Genomic DNA, 23,470 nt, shown 5'->3' on the forward strand with positions numbered 1-23,470 from the left:
TCGGTTTGAACGGCAGTTTTTCTAGCAGTGTCATACGAAATTGTCACCCATAATTATGACCCTAGTATCGATCTATTGCATTTCAATCTGTTTTAGGGTTACGGGGGAAGGGTATCTTTTTTTTCTTCACAAATGTAAATAAACCCAATCTGTTTCTTAAACGAGGGACATATTCATACGGCACAGAATGTTTTTTTTACCTCAATAGACGTCATTGATTGGTTGAAATTGCAGAAAAAGAAAAATATCTTACAAACTATAGAATTTTCTCAATAAAGCTAAGAGAAAAAGATGTTTTATAAACACATTCTACCAGTATACGAAGTTTAAAATTTTTTTAGTTACCTAGAAATTATGTTAAAAACTGCTGTTCAAACCGAAAAGAATCAAACATTAATTTCACGTTTAAGAATACTTCATCATCTAGTCGAGCTTTCTCGGACATTTTAAACTCTCACGCACCATCCGTCTCCTGCATTAGTTGAAGGAGGTATCCAATGTCTCTGGTGGGTTGATCAACACACGTAGATTATGGTATGCTGATGAAAACTCTCATTCATCTGGCTTATAATTGCGGATAGCGGACTGGCCTGTAGCATCAGCGAATACTCAATAAGGAGTCCCAGACAAAATCACTGGTTGCCCTTAAGACATAACGCCCGTTAGCCACCTTACCAGGGTCACGTGAAATCCCGAAGCCCCTAAAAGAGTGGAAATGCAACTATCATTGGAAAGTAGGATAGTAGTAGGGAATAAAATGCAAAGCATAAAAAATACTTCGCAGAACAAATGACGCTTATATGAACCTTGGTCTGGAAACCTGTCAGTTTGACTGGCTTTGCAATCACCTATATGAGCTGCGATTATAGATGAGAAATTAGCAATCGAAAAACATTTCATAAAAATAGTGGGCTACGAAGGGATACTGAAAAGTTCCTGGTTCTAAGGGTGTCGTGAAAGGCCTGTTTGGAGGCCCAACCTTCCAAGTTCTTATCAGGGATTAGAAAAACTGAAGGACCACTGCATTAAATGCGTGAATCTGAGAGTTAAATAAATGTTGAATAAAATCATAATTAACAGATCCTCCTGTATTTTCTTTTACCCAAAGCCAGGAACTTTTCAGCACCCACTCGTATATATGACAAATGTTGGTAGATTTACCTGAAGTTTAAGACAATAAAGTACAAGCATAGTAAAATGCTAAGTCCAGGATTAAGAAAAAAAAAAAAAAAAAAAATGATTATCTTTTCACACATAATAGAGCATAAAATTTAAATATTTAAAAGTTTTTTTTATACTTTATTAACTTTTGTATAATGGTTTATTGTTTAGCAAAAAAAAAAAAAAAAAAGCAATAAAAAAGGCAGGGACATCCTTTATTAAAACTTGGAAAACAAAAGATCTGTTACAAAATTTAATTTTAAAAATCACATCTTCCTGCAATCTCAAGAGTTTCAGTCTAAACAGAAAAATTCAGATTTGTGCACAATTAGGATTGTATTTATCTGAAAACTATTGCAGTTTACAGATAGTGTTCGAAAAAGAAAACAAAAATCCATTTCACAGAGTAAAGAATAATATTTCCAGGACCAATAAAACAAATCAAAACATCACATTTATTCTCTTATCATTTTATGCCATCCCCATCTTTCTTTCAAAACTAGACCACTTACTTTGCAAAAAGTATTTAAAAAAAGAAAAAGAAAAGAAAAAACAGTTCATAAAAATTAAGCTTCATCAAAAACTTTACAAATGATGTATGTACAATGAAAGTAATGGCAGACACAAGTGAAATAAACTACAAATAATATAAACAATATTCTGGAGATTTATTATCCTCAACAGGAGTAAGCAGCAAGAAGTAGCACAAATTTGCATATGTATGCAGAATATTTTGTATGGTTATAAATAATATTGATAAAAATGACATCTAGTTGCTAGTGAAAGAAAAATGTACAATAATTGAAAGAAAAAAAAAACGTGGATGAAATTATTTGTTTTAAATAGTAATGTCTTTCTCAAACACCAACACATCCATGAATTCACATACAATCATTGCAGTGGTATAGTAAGTCTAAAATTAAATAGAAGCAATAAGTATTTGCTTTGTACCCTAGCCTATGAAGCAAGGCTGAAGGAAATCCTAAGATACTAGATAGAAATGCTGTGATAGAAAGGTGAAACTGTCTGCAAAATAAGTGATGTGCAATATATACATTCTAGATTTTATGTACAGATCTAAATTTGACTATATACAGCATAATACACGATATAATCCAAGCAGGGAAAAAATATAATTTGCCAATTTCAATGATAACCAGCAAAGGTGTGCATTAGTTATTTTCTAGTGAAGTTTCCTCACCAACTAACATTTATACTATCTTAATGCTTAAGCTAATTTTTAAGTGGCAATTGGAAAAAACAAAAAGGTTTACAGTCGTGTTGACATTGGCGTGTGAGCCGGCATTCGTTGTGCGCTTGCCAGCTTCGACTTTGGAGTGTGAGAAACTGATTGTGATATGGGGGTTAGTTTAGATTTGGTAGGACATGGAGACTGGGCAGGTTCTATAATGCTACTTCGATAGTTCATACGCTCCACCGAATTCAGCGTTTTCTGTCAAAGAGAAAATAGACACAAAATGAAGAAACACAATATAAATATTGTATATGAGATAAATTTCAAATCAAATATTTGAAAGCAAAATGATAATCTAAAATACTTACAGCAAATTCATTATAGCTTCCAGTTGATCCAAAACTAGCATCTTTCTGTACACCTCCTCTGATTGTTTTATGCAATAGCTTGTTGGTACGGTCAGCATTCTTGTCCCATGGTCGATAACGATTAGATTTTCGACGAGGTGTTGTCTGAAAATATATTAAGATTACAATTAATTACTTATTTAGGTATGAGAATAATTCTCAAATGGCTAAAAAGTAAGTAGCTTATTGCAATGACCCTCAATATAACCAATATTAACAAGAATAATCTGGGAAGTGGAATAAAATATTGAACTGCCAAAATAAGAGGAAAGTACACTATGTTTAATACATACTGATTTTGTAGTGACATTCATGTTGGTGGTATTAATTCGGGTAGCTGACAAAGGTGTCCTCACTCCAGGAATTATCTAATAAGAAACATTTGTAAAATGTAAAACAAGGATAAAATAGCAATCAGAAATATCAAACGCAGTATATCAATATATACATAAAATACACAGAGTGGAGAGCGGTTATAGAAGAGGGAAATGCAGGAAGATGAAGTAGTGAAGGACAATCTCAAAATGATGAACCTTGCGAAGGAGAAGACAGAACTGAGATATGTGGTGCATTGCTATACTTGAGAAAACCTAGCCCACTACAACAAAATTGAGATCTTAAAACCAAAGTACTGTGTAAAAAGCACTGATGTGGATGCTGGTACCACATAGAAAGCCCCCAGTACACACTGTACAGTGGTTGGCATTAGGAAAGGCATCCAGCCATAAAAACAAGCCAAAACAGACTATAGAACCTGGTGCAGACCCTGGCCTTGCCAGTTAGTCAAGCTGTCCAACCCATGCCAGCATGAGAAACATGTTAAATGATGATGATACATCACTAATCAGTAAGGCAACAATTATTTTAGTTCAACAAGTCAATTATTCCGGTATAAATTTTGTATTTTCCCCAAAGCTACAAATTTGCAAGAGTGGAGTACAGTTGACAGAGAGTCCGATGAGGTTTGGTAGCAAAGTAAATGCTGACCAGTTTTCTAACCTGCAGTATCACTTAAAAATCAGACATAAAAGAAACTAGCTGCAGTGTGCAAGAGAATTTTAAAGAATTAAAGTCAAACATATTTCAATCATCGTCGTTTAGCGTTCGCTTTCCATGCTAGCATGGGTTGGACGGTTCAACTGGGGTCTGGGAAGCCAGAAGGCAGCACCAGGCCCAGTCTGATCTGGCAATGTTTCTATGGCTGGATGCCCTACCTAATGCCAACCACTCTGGCAATGGCTACGTTCGGATGGTTCTCAATAACTGCAGATATACAGGAACTCCAAATATAAGTCATTAAAACAATTACTCAACATGTTATATGAAAGGGCTATATATTTTAGCTGCAGTCAAGAAGTAACTGCTGGAATTTTATGAAGAAGAAAACAAGAAAAACAATTTCAAATGCTATTGTGGATCCCCAATTTACTATTTTCTTGCATGGACCCTCAAAAATGTTTTATGGGCCTTCAAGGGCCATATGGACCCCAGCTGAAAACAGCTGACCCACTCTGAAGATATGAAATATAAAGTGTATAAGTGAGATTAAGGAGAGAGCAGTAGAGAGAGAGAGAGAGGGAGGGAGGGAGGGGAGAGAGAGGGAGAAGAGTGTTGAAGGCAGTGGAGAATGGTAGGCATTAGAGAGGCAGAGAAGTATTTGTAGGCAATTGTGTTGAACAGGTAGCTGACATACGGCTGATCAACCTGCTTAAAATAACCAAAGAACTCACAAATCACACCCTTAACCCTTTTGATACCAACCTGCCTGAAATTGCCCTCGGCTCTATGATACAAATTCCATTTTAAAGTGATCTAAATTAAAACCTTCCTTTAAATTTCATGTTAATTTATATTCCAAACATAAGCTAAATAATGACAAAGTTTTCTTAAATCCTTCATTAGTTTCAGAATTACTTGAAGCAAAGGCAATAATATATTTCAATAAAAAATTTGGTAATGAAAGGGTTAAAAACAGGCCACATGGTTCCAGGTTCGATCCCACTGCGTGGAATCTTGGGCAAGTGTCTTCTACTATAGCCTCAGGCTGACCAAAATCTTGTGAGTGGATTTGGTAGACGGAAACTGAAAGAAGCCCGTCGTATATATGTGTGTATATATATATATATATATATGTATGTGTGTGTATGTTTGTGCATCTGTGTTTGTCCCCTTAACATCGCTTGACAACCAATGCTGGTGTGTTTACGTCCCCATAACTTAGCAGTTCAGCAAAAGAGACCGATAGCATAAGTACTAGGCTTACAAAGAATAAGTCCTGGGATCGATTTGCTCGACTAAAGGTGGTGCTCCAGTATGGACACAGTCAAATGACTGAAACAAGTAAAAAAGGCCACATTGAACAATATATAGTGTTCTTGATATACAAATTACAGGATTGTCATAATTGAAGCACTTCATACTGTTGTTACTTGACTACTATATATCTGAGACAGTACAACACCAAAGTTTACTTGAAGTTAACGAGGGAAGGCCTGTGTCTTCAGTGACAAAAGTAATAAAATTTAGAGAGAAATGGGTCAATTAAATCAATCATCAGTGCAATTCTAATTGGGTGGATTTTGACATCACCGCACCAGTGTGATTTGAACAAGAACGAAACTAAATACTTTCAAATAAAACTAAACTTGAATGAAAAAAAAAAAAAAAATTCAAAATTTTGGGATTTAAACTCCAAGTAATAAATTGAAAATAAATAAAATTTTGAAACAACAATAATTATAAAATATAGATAAAAAATTTTAAAAACTGAAAAGGATAAAGTGAAAAAAAACTAAGTTTGTTAGGAAGTTTGCACTGGCATTAGTAAAATACCTTATCAAAATGCTGCAATGCCATTAATACCTAATGATGCCACTTTGTCACAATTGTAGCTGCTTTACTCATTTCTTAACAACAAACCTACTTTCACCAACATAAAACAGATTTCTGTGAAAAGGTGTAAGCAGGCTGAATCCAGAGTTGAATTTAAATTTTCCTTTTCCAGTAGAGTTTCTCTAGAGCAGTGTTTCCCAACCTATTTTCTCCCAAGATTCAATATAACTTCCCATAAAAATGTATGCCCTGCTGGTGGTTGGACCCCACCCCCACAAAAAACAAAACAAAAAGAAAAAACTATTTTTAATATTCTATAACAATTATTTAGTGGAGGCATGTGGCTTAGTGGTTAGGGTGTCAGCATCATGATCGTAAGATTGTGGTTTCGATTCCTGGACCAGGCGACATGTTGTGTTCTTGAGCAAAACACTTCATTTCACGTTGCTCCAGTCCACTCAGCTGGCAAAAATGAGTAACGCTGTGACGGACTGGCGTCCCATCCAGCTAGGGAACACATACGCTATAGAAACCGGGCCCATGAGCCTGGCTAGGCTTTAAAAAAGGGCACTTTTATTTATTTTTGTTGTGGGGACATAAACACACCAACACTGGTTGTCAAAAAGTGGTGGTGGACCAACACAGACACCAAGACACATACACATATATGTATGACAGGCTTCTTTCAGTTTCTGTCTACCAAATCCACAATCTACTCATAAGGCTTTGGTCGGCCCAAAGTTATAGAAGACACTTTCCCAGTGTCACGCAATGGGACTGAATCTAAAACCAAGGCTCCTTACTACATAAGCCATGCCTGTGCTTATCACAAGAAATTGATAAATGGAAAAGTGATATTTTATGTATGCAGGCAAAGGCTGCATACATGAATCTTATTTTAAAAGAAAGATGTTGAATTTACAAGAACTAAAAAGCATAATATCAAGTTAGGGGTTATTTGTTTTATAATTTTCTCTTCAATTTATTTTAAGAGTTAGAAATTAGTTCAACAACTGAAACAAACGTCATTAGTAGCAACAGCTTTGAAATAAATACTATTTAAGGATCTTGCCTTTGCCTTGCCTCTTGGTGTTGACTGACTTCGCTGAAATTTTGCACAAAAACTAAATTATTCGTTTTGAAGTCATGGAATGTGTAGTTTTATAACATTTATGAGGCAAGGTGAAAATAAAAACCTGGAATAACTTAAAAGCAAACATACTTTTAATAATTAGATTAAATGTTATCAATTGAGAATTTAGAGCAAATTAGTCTAACAGTGACGTGACCAGTAAATTCTATTACGGTAAATTTCATGATAGGTAAAATTCACTGCAGTATATTCCACTACGGTAAATTCCACAGGCCCTTATTATACACTTCTCAACTAATTAGTCGTTTGTTCAAGTATTGGTTTATGCCTTTGTTACTCGTTTTTTTTAACTGAATTTCACTGTACTGCTAATTTTTTTCTATTCAGTTTAACTTAAAATTTTGAAACCCTCAACCATGGCAACATTTATGACGAAGAGAATCATATATATAAAAAGAATGGGATTACCAGTAGCAAAACTAAAATATATTGACACTACGAGCATTTTTACAAAGGTTGCCAGGATAGGATACATACAGCTTTCAACAGGCTCGTATAATCACTAAGCAAGCAGCGCACACATTAATGTCTGAAAGCCAGTTAATTCAATGCAAAGTGAAGTAATGAGAATGGGCACAGTATCTTCATGGGAAGTAATAGCTACTGCTGTACAAAATCTCGGTGAGGAAGCACAATCATTGTTGCAAACTATTCCTGGACTTTCACATAACATATGTAGTTGGAGGCAGCATGCTTTAGAAATCCCAGTGCTTCCAACTTGTCGTTCAGGGTTTGAAGTTCCTGATGCAGTTAAGTACTTGGAAATTGGGTCCTTGTTTTTGGTCTTTGACATTGGCATTGATAACTCAGAATTTTAGTTTTTCCTCAGAAAAAGGCTTGGATGATCTAGAAAGCTCAGAAAATTGGGCCTGTGATGGGACTTTTAAAGTGTCTCCTAGTTTGTGGTGTCAGCTTTTCACGCTACATATCATCATTAGAGGGTTGTGTGTGCCCAGCCTATTTGCCTTCCTGACAAAAAGAAGCCACATATCATCATGATCTGTCTGCTGTGCGGGATCTAAGGGCAAATTGTTGACCTGCAACCTTTCTCATGGATTTTGAAAAAGCCCTCCATAATTCATTTGTTTCTGTATTTCTGCATTTAGAAGTACTTGGGTGTGTTTTTTCACCACAGACAGTCTATTTGGTGGAAGATATGCGCACTTGGTGAGAGTAGGAGATACAACACCGATGAAAGTTTTCAGCTTAAAATTAAGTGTTTTTGCGCTTCAGCATTTTTACCAACTGAAGATGACATCAATGGATTTGAAGATGTGTCTGAAGATGAAAGCATTCCTTCTGAGTTTATCACTTATTTTGAGAATTCATACATTGGGACTGTAAGAGGACGCAGCCTTCATTGACGAAGAGAAATCCCAGTTTCCTATCCAACTCTGGAATATACGTGACTGTGTTTTAAATAGTTTGCCAAGAGCAAATAATTCGGTAGAAGGGTTCCACAATGCTTTGTGGCCACCGATAATATCCACACGCCCAAATTTGTGGTCACTTTGCAATGTCTCTAAGACTGAAGAAGGCTTAAGGCAGATGAAATGCACATATTCACATGGGAACCCGACAAAAAAAAAAAAAAAAAAAGTCCTATCACATGATTGATGCTCAACTAAAGAAGCTAGTTGAGAATTATCAATCTGAAATCGCTCTGCAATTTTTAAGAAATATTGCATGCAATTTGCCATTAAAGAATTCTCTTCAAAAACTTTTTCCATAACTTTATTTCTATGTCTTCGCCATCATTTTTCTGTAAATATGTGAATAAAATGTGATCTAAACTGTATTCATATTACCTATAATGAAATTTACCAGAGTGGAATTTACCTACAACCAGCATTGAACTCATTTTTCAGTAGGTGTAACTGAGCAATAGTATATATGAGGGTGGACTGAAAAATTCATTGACTGTGAAGGAGTGATGTTAGAGCTGTGAAATGTTGTATACATTAATTTCGACTCTTCTTATTGCATTGTTTTTTTTTTTCTTTTTCAGATAAACTAACATCTGACTGTTCAAAGATTTCCTAAGTAATTAATAGCAACATCTGACTGTTCAAAGATTTCCTAAGTAATTAATAGCAACTTCTTTTGAAATGGATAAAATTTGGCATCATGACCTTATCAAGTACCTGCAGGAAAAGGATTTAGTCCTCAAGAACATTCATGTTGACATGGTTGCTTCATGAGGGGATAACGCTCCAGCTTGACCAACTGAGCATTAGTGGGCAGCTGAATTGAAGAGGGACAAGAGAGTCTTGAAGATGTCACCACTAAAAGGAAAACATTGATCGGGTTCACCACATGGTGACGGATGACAGGCAACTGACTATAAACCAAATAGCCAATGCTACTAGCATATCCTGTGAGAGAGTTGAGGATATTCTACATAATGAACTTGGCATGACAAAGGTTTCTACTTGATGGGTACGTCTTCTGATATCTGATCAAAAGTACACCAGGCTGATCATATCACAGGAAAATCTGACATTTTTTTTTTATAAATGCTGTTTTTTCAAGAGTCACTCCTTTAATCCATTAACTGCAACGGCCTGTTACCGTAACTTATTGGTCATGCGCTATTGCTCTCGACATTTAATTACAAGGAAATCTAACTTTTTTGGATTTTTACAATATTTCATAATTAAACTTTAATATTTAGCACTAACGTTATTTAAATATCCTCAAAACCATGTCAGAGATACAGAATAAAATATTTTTTCAAATTATGAAAAATGTATCACTGGTGGTGCATATGGCAATTGTGAAATTCACAATGAACCACCAGTGGTACATGTGGTCGTTAACATGTTAAAGAATAAGGAGAATATTAATATTTGCTTCTTACTTACCCTTCGAGTTTTATTCACTACCATCATAGATGGTGTGATCGGCATTCGGGCTCCTCGTTTCTTTGGAGTCATAGCGGGTTTAGTACCAAATTTCATATCCGATTCCATCTGTAGGGCCCGTGATTTTTGCTGCAGATAAGAGAATGCAAAGGTTTCATATATATCTCTTAGCTTCTAAGTACTTAATTTTATCAGTCTCTTTTGCCAAATCAGGAAGTGTAATGAGTGCTTTTTAAGTGGCACCAGCAGTTTAAAAATTACTGTTCAGACAAAACTAATTTCTTGTTAAAAAGCCATAGTTATTGAAATGTCTTCAGTATATCACTGATATTCATTTAATTGACTTAATAGGACTGAAAAATAAGCTGATCTGGGAAAAATTAAAACTAAGTATTTAATTGAACAAGATACCACAAATTATCTTGGCCATCCATAATTACTATAACATCCAAATTAAAGTAATTTTTTAATATAAGTACAAGGCCAAAAATTGGTGAAAGGATTAGTCGATTAGATCAACCCCAGTACTTCACTGGTACATTATCTGTTGACTTTGTATGGATGAAGAGCAAAAGTGACTTTTGTGGGATTTGAACTCAGACCAGTCCAACCCATGCCAGCATGGAAAATATATTAAAAGATGATGATGACAATAAAGGGGAAGAACAAATACAAGGCAATATAGTTGATTAAATCAACCCCAGTACTTCATTGGTGTTTTATTTTATTGACCTTATTGGGACAAAAGACAAAACCGACCTGGGTGGGATTTGAACTCAGACAAGGTGGCAGAACAAATACTGCAAAGCATTTTATCCAATGCTTTAATCAGCTTTTCACAAATGACATCTGACACCCATAAAATTATCAACCATCGCACCTCTTCAAACTCCACCCATCTAACACCCGTGGACATATTTACAAAATAAGAAAACAGCACAGCTCCCATGACTTCAGGAAACATTTTTTCACGCTGAGAGTTGCTGAAGCGTGGAACAAACTGCCGGCATCGGTTGTTAGTTGTCAGAGCACTGCATCCTTCAAAACTTCCATGCTTCCTGAGATTCGCCAACACTACACTTGATTTTCTCCCCTCCATACACACACAAGCATGTTCACTTTCCAGACATTTCTACATTACTGCATGTACTTTAGATGCACTTTCTGACAAGTTGTGGTGCACCTGAGCACTGTATACAATAATTTCATTATTATTATTATTATTATTTATAAAAAAGCACGTAATAACGATACTTACTCGCTGTTCTTTTTCACGCTCTCTCTCATCCTGAATGGTTTTGTAGCGCTGTGTAACATATTCTGAGAACTCCATTCCATAAATCGAGAATTTTAATTTTTGTTCTTCTTCCCATTTATTGATCAATTCCTGGAGGTTAGCTTCTAGCTGCAAAATTTGAAAAAGGAAACAGATAATATAGTAAAACAAGAGTCAGACACAACTAGAATTTAGAATTTTTAAACAGAATATTAAACATTCTATATTATAGGTCGACAGGTCTATAATAAATACACAATCCCACTACATGGCACCATTAGCACATAACTTCTACCATAGCCTCGAGTAGACCAATATTTTCAGCCCATAGTGTGTGTGTGTGTGTGTGCTTATGGTGTGTATACATCTTTTTAATATCTATATATATCCATTATCATCATCATTTAATGTCCACCTTCCATACAGGCATGGGTTGGATGGGTTGATAGGAGCTGGCTAGGTAGAAGACAAACCCAGGTTATTGGGTCTGTTTTGGCAGGAATTTTACAGCTGGATGCCCTTCCAAATACCAACCACTTTACAGTGTGGACTAGATGCTTTTTACACAGCACTAGCACCAGCAGGGTCACCAAGTAACATGCAAGACAAGGAATTTTAAGAGGAGAGGGGTTCACAGAGGAAACGACAATGGACTGAGATGTCTGGTGATATGAGGTTCTAGAGAAGACCTATCCATGTCAGCGAAACTGAATGCTAGGTGTGCTGTGCCCCACCCACAGGTAACAAACTTTTTACACACCCTACCCCAAGGAACCAAACTACATCTCTTCTAAACTGCATATTTTTCTTCCTCACATTTTCCAGGTATTAAGGTGTGAGTAGGGAGTGGGGATTGCAATGACTAGTGAAAACCTGGGTATAAAAACAGGGTGAGGGGAAAGCAATGATACACTATCTATATATTACATAAGAATACTGTTGACAGTCACTGTAGTTGGAGGGTAGTTTTATGTAGTTTTAATATAACTATCAGGAGTATAGATACAAAGATGTGAAGAAAAATAAAAGGGTGGGGAAGAATAATGGCTTCAAACTTTGTCACAGGGCCAGGCAATTTTATGGAAAGGGATTAGTTGATTCATCAACCCCAGTGCCCAACTGGTACTTTTGTTAATCTTGAAAAGATGAAAGGCAAAGTCAACCTTAACAGAATTTGAACTCAGAACACAATGAGCCAGTAGAAATGCTGCCCAGCACATTAACAATTGCTAGTTTGCTGCCTTAAGGGAGTGGGGAAACTCCTACTATAGGCACAAAACCCCCATAGGTTTGGGAGAAAGGGCCAATAAATTACATTAATCCCAGCACTTGACAGGTATTTATTCCACTCACCCTGAAAGGATGAAAAGCAATGTTGCCATTGGCAGAATTTGAACTCAGAACCTAAAGTTGGATGAAATGCTAAGCAACTTGTCCAGCATACTAATGATTCAGCCAGCTTGCTCCCTTAGAAAAGGGGTGGGGAGAAATAAGATTTACATGCAGACATAACTAAAATTAGATAACCCAATAAAGAATATATTCTATGGCAGGATGCCCTTCCAAATGCCAACTACTTTTTTGATTCCCTTTAATATTTAAACTGAAAACATCTGGCCCAAATATTCTACTTGTTTTATGTTCCAACCAGCCAGATCCAGCCATTCACACCTACCCTACAATGTCATAGTAAAAACAATCATATCAAAATCTTGAAGCTACAGAATAATGCATGATTAATTCAAAAGAATATGAATAAATAAGGATTACATTTAGCATAGTAATATGAGTGCTAAAGGGTTACAGCACCTTGCCTTTTAAAATTTTTTATTCAGGTAAGATACTCTATTCTAGTGTGCTTGATGTTGAACTATCAAGCTGGATGTTTTGTTTCTGGGGAATAAAGACATCACTGATGCTCCTGCTTATGCCAATGTTAAGATGCACAGAGACATGCAGGCACACACACACACAGAGTATCTCTGTACAGTTTCCATCTACCAAATTTCACTCAAAAGGCATTGGTCAGCACAAAGCTTTTGTAGAAGACATTCACCTAAAGAGCAGTGAAACTGAACCAGAAACTGCATGGTTTCAAACATAAAAATACCTACACACACACACACACAAAGAAACCAGATATGCTCAGAAAAAAATACAACACAAAAAGACATTATCCAAAATAAATAGATATGACTATAATTTTAAGTCAAATATTCAGTGCATAACAGCGTTTGACACAAGAACATACTAGTTTTATATATAACCCATGCTGGCATGGAAAGCGGACGTTAAATAATACTCTTACTCTTTTATTGTTTCAGTCATTTGACTGCCGCCATGCTGGAGCACCGCCTTTAGTCGAGCGACTCGACCTCGGGACTTATTCTTTGTAAGCCCAGTACTTATTCTATCGGTCTCTTTTGCCGAACCGCTAAGTGACGGGGACGTAAACACACCAGCATCGCTTGTCAAACAATCCTAGGGGGACAAACACAGACACACAAACATAAATAATATATATATATATACGACAGGCTTCTTTCAGTTTCCGTCTACCAAATCCACTCACAAGGCATTGGTTGGCCCGGGGCTATAGCAGAAGACACTTGCCCAAGATGCCACGCAGTGGGACTGAACCCGGAACCATGTGGTTGGTAAACAAGCTACTTACCACACAGCCACTCCTGCGCCTAATGATGTTATATAACGATGATATATAAAAAAAAAACTCAAAATGCTCAGTATATGTGATAAAAATTATTGCAATAATTGCATGAAAAGTTGAAAAGGTTTTGCACCCTTCAGCCTATTATGATCATAAAGCTCATTATTTGTTGACCCAACATCTGAGTGTTTGGCTGTGTGCCAATGAAATGGCATAACTCTTAGCTGATTAACTATAGTGGGAGTGAGAGAGATGTTTGGAGTAATAGTTACTGACATCTGATAACAACTCACAGCTGTAAATGAATAAATTATTCAAGAATTAATTACATGTGACTGGGTCAATATAGATTTTTCACAATATTGCCATCCCAATGGATGATCTATGCACATATGTGCATGCATATATAGACACACACAGAAAAGCAGTTCATTGATAAATATATTTCTAGTGATATAGAGCATAATATTTCACATCCATTAGCAACATTTTCTGAATATTTGTACACTCTTTCTACATACTCATGAAATTTATCCATTCTATTTACATTGTCCTCTAAACATAAAAAAGACGGTTACTGTAGCAGTCATCTGTTTTACTGCATTGTTTTACTAAAGGCTTTTAAGGTACTTTGTTATCATAAAATTAGACCTGGAGCACACTACCCTATTTTATTATTCTTATTCGTGATCTTAAGATTGTGGAAAGCAATAAAATGTGAAAACAGTAACAATATTTAAAATCTACTTATAAACAACCTTTTTGTGGATATATTTCTAATGAGTAGACTGTCTATGTGTTCCACTTAATTTTCAAAATAGTCAAGATTCTGGAGGGAGTTTCATAAAATATCTTACTTTGCATACCAGTTGTTGTTGCTTAGTCCCAGGACAACCACAAAGATGCAGCTGATGAAAGATTCTGACAGTGTCTTTTTAGGAGTATGTGGGGACAACATTATTAGAGCTGTGTTCTTATATAAGACAGTTGAGTGTATCTGAGAGAAAGGTTTGGCTGCTATTTCTAGCAGGTCTAAGCAGTAATTTGTAGATTTCCAGTATATTACTCAAGAGCCAACCAACTGAATTTTTTTTTTTTTTTTTTTAATTGCTTAGCAATAAAGTAAAGGTATTTCCTATGACTCTTTCCAGAGCATCCAAGACCAATACGAAGAAATTGTCAGTTCAAAGAACTGTTCTGATTGCTTGTAAACAGGGAGGATACCATTAAAAGGTTAATAAAGGATCAGGTGACAGTGTGAAATAGGGTGAGAGAAAGCTTACCACCCAAAAACAGTTTCCATCTGTGAAATTCTTATCAGGTTTTTGGTCACCCTGTGAGAGTTAAGCTGAAACAATGCAGTTTCAAAACAGCACTTCTTAACCACACAGTCACCTACGCCTATACTATCTTTTACACAGGAATTGAATTTTTATCAATATTTTAATAAAATACAAGCACTTCAGAATGGGCAGACTTATGTGTCCTTCTGCCATTGTCAGTTACGACAAAGATTCTGATCTGATCAATGTAACAGCCAGCTTGTGAAATTAATGTGCAAGTGGCTGCGCACTCCACAGATGTGTATTCATAATGTAGTACTCAGGGAGATTCAGCACGACACAGAATATGAAAAGGCTGGCCATTTGAATTACAGGTACTACTCATTTTTCCCCCCCACACATGGTTGGCTTCCCCAGTTTTTGTCAACTACATTCACTCACAAGACATTGATTGACCTAGGGCTATGTAAAATACACTTGCCTAAGGTGCCTCACAGTGGAACTGAACCTGAAATTAAGTGGTTGCAAAGTGAGCTTCCTAACCATACACTCATGCAAGAGTTGGATGTATTACTATGGATGGAATCAATTTTTATTTTGGAGTTAGTACCCTCCAAGATGAGTTGGGATCACATCTCCCTTGTGCAATCTATTTTCGGCAGGTTTATTTTGGCTGAAAAGGTTTCCAATCATAAATCACTTTACAGATTGTAATGGTACATTTTATTGTGGCCCCAGCATAAAACAAAGTAAATTATTTTAACTTTGGCCCAATATATTATACTAGACTACCCATTACCAGTTGGGTCACTGACGGTTCAGGTTATAAACCATTGAAGCTGATTTCAACATTGCACTGAAATGAAAGTTAATTCTATTAAAACTCAAATATTTCAATTCATCATAATAGGTCTGGTTTGCAAGTTCATGTTTAAAGCATTTGATTCATGATCTCTTGCTTGTCTCTCTCCCTCTGTTCCACCAGACACTCAGCTCTCTGAGCATCCAATTTAATCTCACCTGCTTCTGTCTCTTTCTCTCTGTTCTGCCAGATGCTCAGTACTCTGAGCATCTGATTCATGAACATTTCTAAATAATTAAAATATCTGTTTAAAGAAACCTTAATATAAATATTTACTTTACAAACAACTTGTATTTTTCAAATCATATTCATTTACAAATATTTTTGAATAATTAAAATATTGTCTGTTAAAAGAAAGCTGAAATATAAATACTCACTGTACAAACAATTTGTATTTTTTAGGGTTATGTTACTTTTGGAGTATTTTCCCATCGGTAGTATTAGGTTGGTGCATAATTATATGTTTTTGTTGAATAAAATTTATTGAAAAAAAGCCGCAATAATTATGCACCAACCTAATATATTGATATAAATATTTAAAAAATGCTAACCTTTGGCAACTCTTTGATAATTCTTTTGCGAGCTTTTTCCTCTTGAAGTAAAGCTCCACCCCGATTGTTAAAACGATTAGGATCAGTTGCCTTTTTCTGGAAAGGAAACAAATTTCAAATTAAATACCACTTATGACAAATTTATTGAAAAGAAAAAGTATTTTAGAAATTATACTTACAACATAAGGAATAGGACTTTGAGAAAATCAATGTAAAATTAATTGGTTAGTAAGTATGTGATAGTACAAATAATTTTATGTCTATTTTTCTATGCTGACATGGGTTAGATGGATCCTTATAATCTGCATCATCTTGAACACACAGCAACAAAGAAAAGCAGCCAACTTTGGTGTTGCATGTTTTAGGTGCTCCTAATATGCTGCTGGCACTAAGGTGTGTCACATCCTACTAGTACATTCTATTTTATGGAAGTTTTTTTTTTCATTTTGTAGAAACTTTTGGCGTAGTTTCTATAGCATGATGCTCTTCCTACTAACCACTTTACAGAGTATACAGAGTGCATTTTACTTTGTTATAGGTGCTCAAGACATTGTCCCATGCAAGGAGTACTACAAAGTCCTTGTTACTCTGTAAATCAATTCTTATTCAGAGTTACTACTGTCTGAGAGTTTTAGCCTTGTGTCATTTGTATGTTTGTGAGATGTAGGACTTTAACTACTGAATGAAGGAGAGAAGGTAATGATCTGAGGCAGCTTGGCCTAGAGGTTGTCTTTAAGTATATAGAGGTAGAGAAAGAGAAGTTGCAAAACGTCGTGGGCAGGACTGAGACTGTCTCCATAGCAGATTTGACTCAGCACCTTCATTCGCTCCAAATGAACCAGTGTATGCAAAAATCTAATACAAATTTTTTCACATGACATAAGTATGCATACATTTACTGCATAATAATTATAATTACTAATATTTTATGCAACTAAGCAGCAAGCTGGCAGAATCGTTAGCACAACAGGCAAAATGCTTAGCAACATTTCATCCATCTTCAGGTTCTGAGTTCAAATTTCACTGAGGTTGACTTTGCCTTTTATCCTTTCAGAGGCTCAATAAAATAAGTATCAGTTGAGCACTGGGGTCAATGTAATCGATTTAACCCCACCCTCAATATTGCTGGCCTTGTGCCAAAATTTAAAACCAATATCCAATGCAACTAACCTTTTATGCACATCTTAGAGGGAATGATGATAAGTAGAAGCTGACTTTAAATCTCCACTACTCACTTTACAGTTTAGCATTCAATCAACATTTTATTTCCATTTTTCTATACTGGCAGAGACTGGATGTTTTTACTGATTCAGTCAGATGTCTGTTTCATCATCAACCATCTTAGCTGCCCCGTATGAAACAGTATACCTATTCTAAACTCAGAATACACATAATAACATTGAAACTGATGAACTTTTTTTCCTCACCTCCAGAACAGTATACTCCTCAAGTATTTCTTCCCATTGCCTTACTTGACTGTAAAGATTCTTGTGTCGCTCATAAAAACCTTGAAGGTTATTAATTTCCGCTTCTAGAGCATCAGCAATCTCATCAGTGAAGACACCTTGTATTAAATAAAAAAAAAGTTTTAGCAAAGGAACATTTCAGACACACAGGGGTTATTTAACCCTTTAGCATTCAGATTATTGTCAAATGTAATGTTTATTCATTCAGATAGTTTTGAATTAATCATGAATTAACTCAGCTTTGAGATCTCAATGTTGTGACTTAATTTGTTGAATGACATTGTAAATATGTGTGAGTGGTTGGATCTGGCCAGTTTGAACTTAAAAATGGTAGAATATTTGGACCTGGTGTAAGTAGTTTAAATACCAAAGGATTAAAGTGAATGTCAATAACTTATACACACAGTATTTCAGGTTACAGATGAAAGGAAATGGTCAAACTTTCTGCATAGACCCAAGAAGGCATGGGACGAGGTGGTGAAGTATGATCTTTAGGTGGATGCTGAGTCACACGAAGGAAATGACAAGTGACTAAAACCTTAAGGTGGCGAGCTGGCTGAAACGTCAGCACGGCGGGTGAAATGCTTAGCGGTATTTCGTCTGCCGCTACGTTCTGAGTTCAAATTCCACCAAGGTCGACTTTGCCTTTCATCCTTTCGGGGTCAATTAAATAAGTACCAGTTATGTACTGAGGTCGATATAATCGACTTAATCCGTTTGTCCTTTTTTGTCCCTTCTGTGTGTAGCCCTTTGTGGGCAGTAAAGAAATAAATGACTGAAACCTTTGGTGATTTGCTGTGCTTGAGAAGAACATGTCAAGCCAAATAAAATCATAGTTGGGCCAGTGACATGTAAATGGCACTACACACTCTGGGGTGGTTGGCTTTAGTAAGGGCATTCAACCGTAGAAACCAAACCAAAACAGATTGGAGCCTTGTGCAGATCTCTAGCTTACCAGTTCCAGTCAAAGCATGGAAGTGATGATGAGTATGGAGATTTACTTAAAAAGTGAGTTGCAGTTGGCAATGTTAACCAAAGAGACCAATAGACCAGACAGTATTTCATATCACAATAACAGTGCCGCTTTAAAATTAATGCATTCAGATTATTGTCAAATGCAATGCTTGTTTCTTTACACTGTTTTGTATTAATCCTGCATTATCTCGTAGCTTTGAGATTTCAATGATGTGATTGTATATTTCTTGAATCATATTGTTGGGTTGGTGTATGAGCCTGAATCTGGCTGGTTTCAATAGAAAACTGAATATTTGGACTGGATATGGCTGGTTTAAGACAGTTCTTAACAGACCACAACAACCCTGCGTGAGAATGCATGTGTATAGATAACCTTATGAAAGCCTTCATTAACACACTAGCCAGATGAAGATTAAGCACCACAGGAACATTCCTGTTGAGAGTAACATCCAGGATAAAGCCAAATAAGGTGTGAATTATTGAAATACCTTCAGTTTTGAAAGCAGAACATTCATCCTGCAATTCGGTTGGAGTGAAGCAAACTTTCCACCAACGCTCTAACTCTCGCTTCATGCTCGTCACAACCTTTTCCATCTGAGTGTGTTTCAGAGCCTCCAAACGAAGAATTTCTTCATTTACCTGCAAAACAAAAATAAATCAAATATTATTAGTTTACATGCCAGAATTAAATAAAGACATAATTGTTTCTACAAATCACTGCCACCAACAATAAAATGGTGTTAATGAAAAAAAAAAACCACTAAGAGGTCACATGACCTGCCATGTATATCATCATCATCATCATCCTTTAACACCTGCTTTCCAATCTAGCATGTGTTGGACGATTTTGACTGAGGGCTGGCATACCAGATGGTTGCACCAGGCTCCAATCTTGATTTGGCAGAGATTGGAGCCTGGTGCAACCATCTGGTTCGCCAGCCCTCATTACAGCAGTATCAGTGCCAAGCAATGTTTAGGCATAAGTGAACTTTAGGTCAGTTAAAATGTGTGACATATTTCAACTTCTAAAGACAAAATCACTACAGTTACTGTAGAGAAAAACTTCTCTCTTATCGTAAAAAGGTGTAAAAACACCATATCGGTCGAGTGCTGCCCCAAACACATTAAAGAATGCACTGTAACTTAAAACTTCTGTAAAGATTTGAATGCAATTATGCATTCTTGAATGTATACTGTGTTTGGGACCCATGGCTGACCCAGGTCCTAAACAAAATGTCAAATAATAACAATTATCCCTTCGATTATTTTTATTAATGAAAAACATCAATAAGAAACTAAGCATTTCACTCTGTTGGAGTCTTAAATATCACCCAAGATTTAGAAATTTGAGGCAGATTCTCTATCGCTAGATCCTGTTACCAACCTTTATCTTACTTGCAAGCAAGGTAAACATTCCCATGGCCAGACATGTTCTCACAAAATATTGGAAATGAATGATAGATCTTGTATGACTGTGACACTCATTTGCAACTATCACACAATATCATGACAAGGAGACACAAACATACATCAAAATCAAAATCGATCAACATCAATGGAAATTGTAGCTGTGATACCAGTGCCGGTGGCATGTAAGAGAACCATCCGAACATGGCTGTTGCCAGCGCCGCCCCGACTGGCCTCCGTGCCGGTGGCACATAAAAAGCACCATCCGTGGCCGTTGCCAGCCTTGTCTGGCCTCCGTGCCGGTGGCACGTAAAAAGCACCATCCGATCATGGCCATTTGCCAGCCTCGTCTGGCACCTAAAAAGTACCCACTACACTCTTGGAGTGGTTGGTGTTAGGAAGGGCATCCAGCCATAGAAACATTGCCAAATCAGACTGGGCCTGGTGCAGCCTTCTGGCTTCCCAGACTGCAGTTGAACCGTCCAACCCTTGCTAGCATGGAAAGCGGACGCTAAACAATGATGATACATACACGACAGGCTTCTTTCAGTTTCTGTAGCAGAAAAGACTTGGCCACACAGCCACGGCTGCACCTTAATAGACAGAATTAAAGTATTTGCTCCCCTCTCCTCTTTCTTTCATCAAGTAGATGAAAGTATCAATAGATTATGGAGCCAAAAGAAACTGGATCAATCTAATTTGGCATCCTGGATTTCATTTTACTCAAAAGTATGAGCTTCAATTTGAGTGATCTCATGATTATATAATTTTGTAAATTATTCAGTCTATCAACAGTGTTGCCTTGAAGGTGGAAAGATAAACTGCCATTGTGATTTTCTTCAATCTCTAAGTCAGGAACCTTTCAAATCTAATTTTCAGTTTAACAGATTTATGAACACTAAAATATATTCCTTTCAAAAAGAAAGGAATGAGAGGGTGACTAAGAATAACAATAAAGTAAGAACAGTTAAAAATATAAATAAAGTAAAAAAAAAAAAAAAAACAAAAACAAAAAAAAAACTATCTTTTACTTGCAGTCATGCTAGGGCACAGTCTTGAAGAATCTTTAGTTGAATGAATCAACCCCAGTACTTTATTTTGAGGCCTGGCACTTATTCTATCAGTCTCTTGTTGAATGGCTAAGTTATGGGGATGTAAACACACAAACACCAGTGAACAAACAGTAGTTAGGGACAAAATCAGACACTAAGACACACAGACTTATACAAACAGTTATATATACAACGGGTTTCTTTCAGTTTCTGTCTACGAAATTCACTATCTAGGCATTGGTCAACCTGAGGCTAAGGTAGAGGAACCCTGCTCAAGGTGACATGTAGTGGAAGTGAACCCACAGCCATGTGGTTGGGAAGCAAGCTTCTTATCACAGTCACACTTGTATCTATGTAATACTTACGGTTTTAAGATTTTCCTGTTTCAAAGTTCCATGTTTTTCCCAAAATTCTTCGCGAGTTTCCCCAGGTGTTTCCAGACGTTGCCAAAGAACATGTAAACGATTCTTCATCGCAAGTAGTTTCTCTTCTGCTTTAGCTTTGCGCTCAATGACCTGAAATTTGCATAGAAAATACAAAAATAAATTTAGACATTGTATAATAATATGACATTAAAATGAAACCAACAGCTACAACTTCATGATTCACGAGAATATGCTGCAGTGATTATGGCTGGAACGATTTGAGTGGTTTGATAAAACTTGACCTGGGTTAAATAACTTGCTTTCACTGGTTAGAGCAGTAAATAAACCAGTTTGCTATTTACAGCTAGACAAAATACTGCCTTGCAATATTTATTCTATTTTATAAGGTAGCCATCTAGCAGAATCATTAGCATGTTGGACAGTTCGCCTGTCTTTATGTTCCGAGTTCAAATTCCACCGAGGTAGACTTTGCCTTTCATCTTTTCGGCATTGACAAAATAAGTACCAGTTGAGTATTAGGGTTGATGTATTTGACTTAACTCCTCTGGAATTGCTGGTCTTGTGCCAAAATTTTAAATATTTATCCTATCTTGTGTTCTGAGTTTAAACCCCACCAAGGTCAGCTTCGCCTTTTACTTCTTGGGTCAATATAGTACTAGTGAAGTGTGGTGGACTGGCAGAAACATTAGAGCATCAGACAGTACTGTGTGACATCTGTTCTCAATCTGCATTTTAACTTCCAGTCCCACCATGGCCTACATAAGTGAAAGGCTTGACCTTTTGTTACCAAACCATCAGAGACTGCCTCTGGTTCTAGGATACAAATTTCTTGTTTAAATTAATCTAAATTAAAAAACTCTCCAAAATTTCATTTTAATAAATTCTTCATTATTTTCAAAATTAATTGAAACAAAAGCAGCGTATTTTAACAGAAATATGGTAACAAATGGATTAATCCATTGCCTGGCACTTGGATGCCTTTAGCAGAGCCTATTCTATTGCAAATGTATAGGCCAAGTCTCTGCTTTGAGCATATCTTTCCTATTAGATTTGGAAGCACTGCAATAAATTCATAGAAACTGGCATGAGGCAAAACATCTGAAGATTCTTTCTCAACTTTCATCTCAGGAAGACGTGGGATGAAGTGGTGAGAAAAGATCTCCAGGCATTGGGCCCCACAGAGGGGATGATAAAGGACTGAGACTTCTGGTGGTCTGTTGTACTTGAGAAGACGCACCAAGCTAAGTAAAATCATGGTTGTTTTTGCATACAGGCATGTCCCTCTACATTGCTCTTCAGCTGAGCAGTCCTAACCTTGCAGGCTCATGGGTAAAAAGCACTCATGCCAGTGCCACATAAAAGCACCCAATACACTTTGTAAAGTGGTTGGCACTAGGAATGGTATCCAACCAAAGAAACCATGCCAAAGTTGACATTGATGCTCGATGCAGTCCTGGGGCTCACCAGATTCCACCATGCCATTATGGAAAATGGATGTAAAATGATGATGATGATGATGATGACCTTGGCTAAGCAGAAAAAAGCATGGTAACTGGATATATGAATTATTGACTGTTTGGTGAGTACATCAACATTCAGCAATTTGACTATTTGAAACTTAAAATGGACATGCCAAGAGACAGGATCCATTGACATAATTCCTTCTAAGCCATCACTTAGATATTTTTTTACTGGTTAAATATAAAAATATATTTCAAATGCTTTTATTTTTAATCCCTATTAATCTCCTTCATGATAGTCTATGATTTATTCTAATTTGCAAGTACTGAGAAGATGAGAAATCTGTTTCTGGATAGGAGGATACACAGCTACTATCACAACTACTTTTACTTAGAGAGATCAGTACTGCAAGCTAATAAGTCATGTGACAATTTTACAGTGCTACCATTGGTTGCATCCATATATTGTTCC

At 36.4% G+C, this 23,470-nt stretch overlaps 1 protein-coding gene across 2 annotated transcripts in view; it reads right to left on the reverse strand.

Moving 5' to 3' along the window:
• Positions 1–1,355: 1,355 nt before the first annotated feature.
• The window catches only part of LOC115219488 (protein regulator of cytokinesis 1), a 34,420-nt gene continuing 12,305 nt past the window's right edge, over positions 1,356–23,470 (reverse strand). The window contains exons 5-14 of one of the 2 annotated variants that reach the window (XM_029789660.2): positions 21,518–21,667; positions 19,182–19,332; positions 17,680–17,816; positions 16,253–16,348; positions 10,871–11,017; positions 9,613–9,741; positions 6,668–6,700; positions 3,057–3,131; positions 2,725–2,868; positions 1,356–2,614 (exon numbers count right to left, since the gene is read on the reverse strand). In XM_029789660.2, the coding sequence (XP_029645520.1) occupies positions 2,432–2,614; positions 2,725–2,868; positions 3,057–3,131; positions 6,668–6,700; positions 9,613–9,741; positions 10,871–11,017; positions 16,253–16,348; positions 17,680–17,816; positions 19,182–19,332; positions 21,518–21,667 (1,245 nt within the window). In that variant the 3' untranslated portion in view covers positions 1,356–2,431. The remainder of the gene's footprint in view (positions 2,615–2,724; positions 2,869–3,056; positions 3,132–6,667; positions 6,701–9,612; positions 9,742–10,870; positions 11,018–16,252; positions 16,349–17,679; positions 17,817–19,181; positions 19,333–21,517; positions 21,668–23,470) is intronic. The other variant, XM_029789661.2, reaches the window with a different exon arrangement.

The sequence above is a fragment of the Octopus sinensis genome, linkage group LG14, assembly GCF_006345805.1.
Source record: "Octopus sinensis linkage group LG14, ASM634580v1, whole genome shotgun sequence".
In the NCBI taxonomy this organism is placed as follows: Eukaryota; Metazoa; Mollusca; class Cephalopoda; order Octopoda; family Octopodidae; genus Octopus; species Octopus sinensis.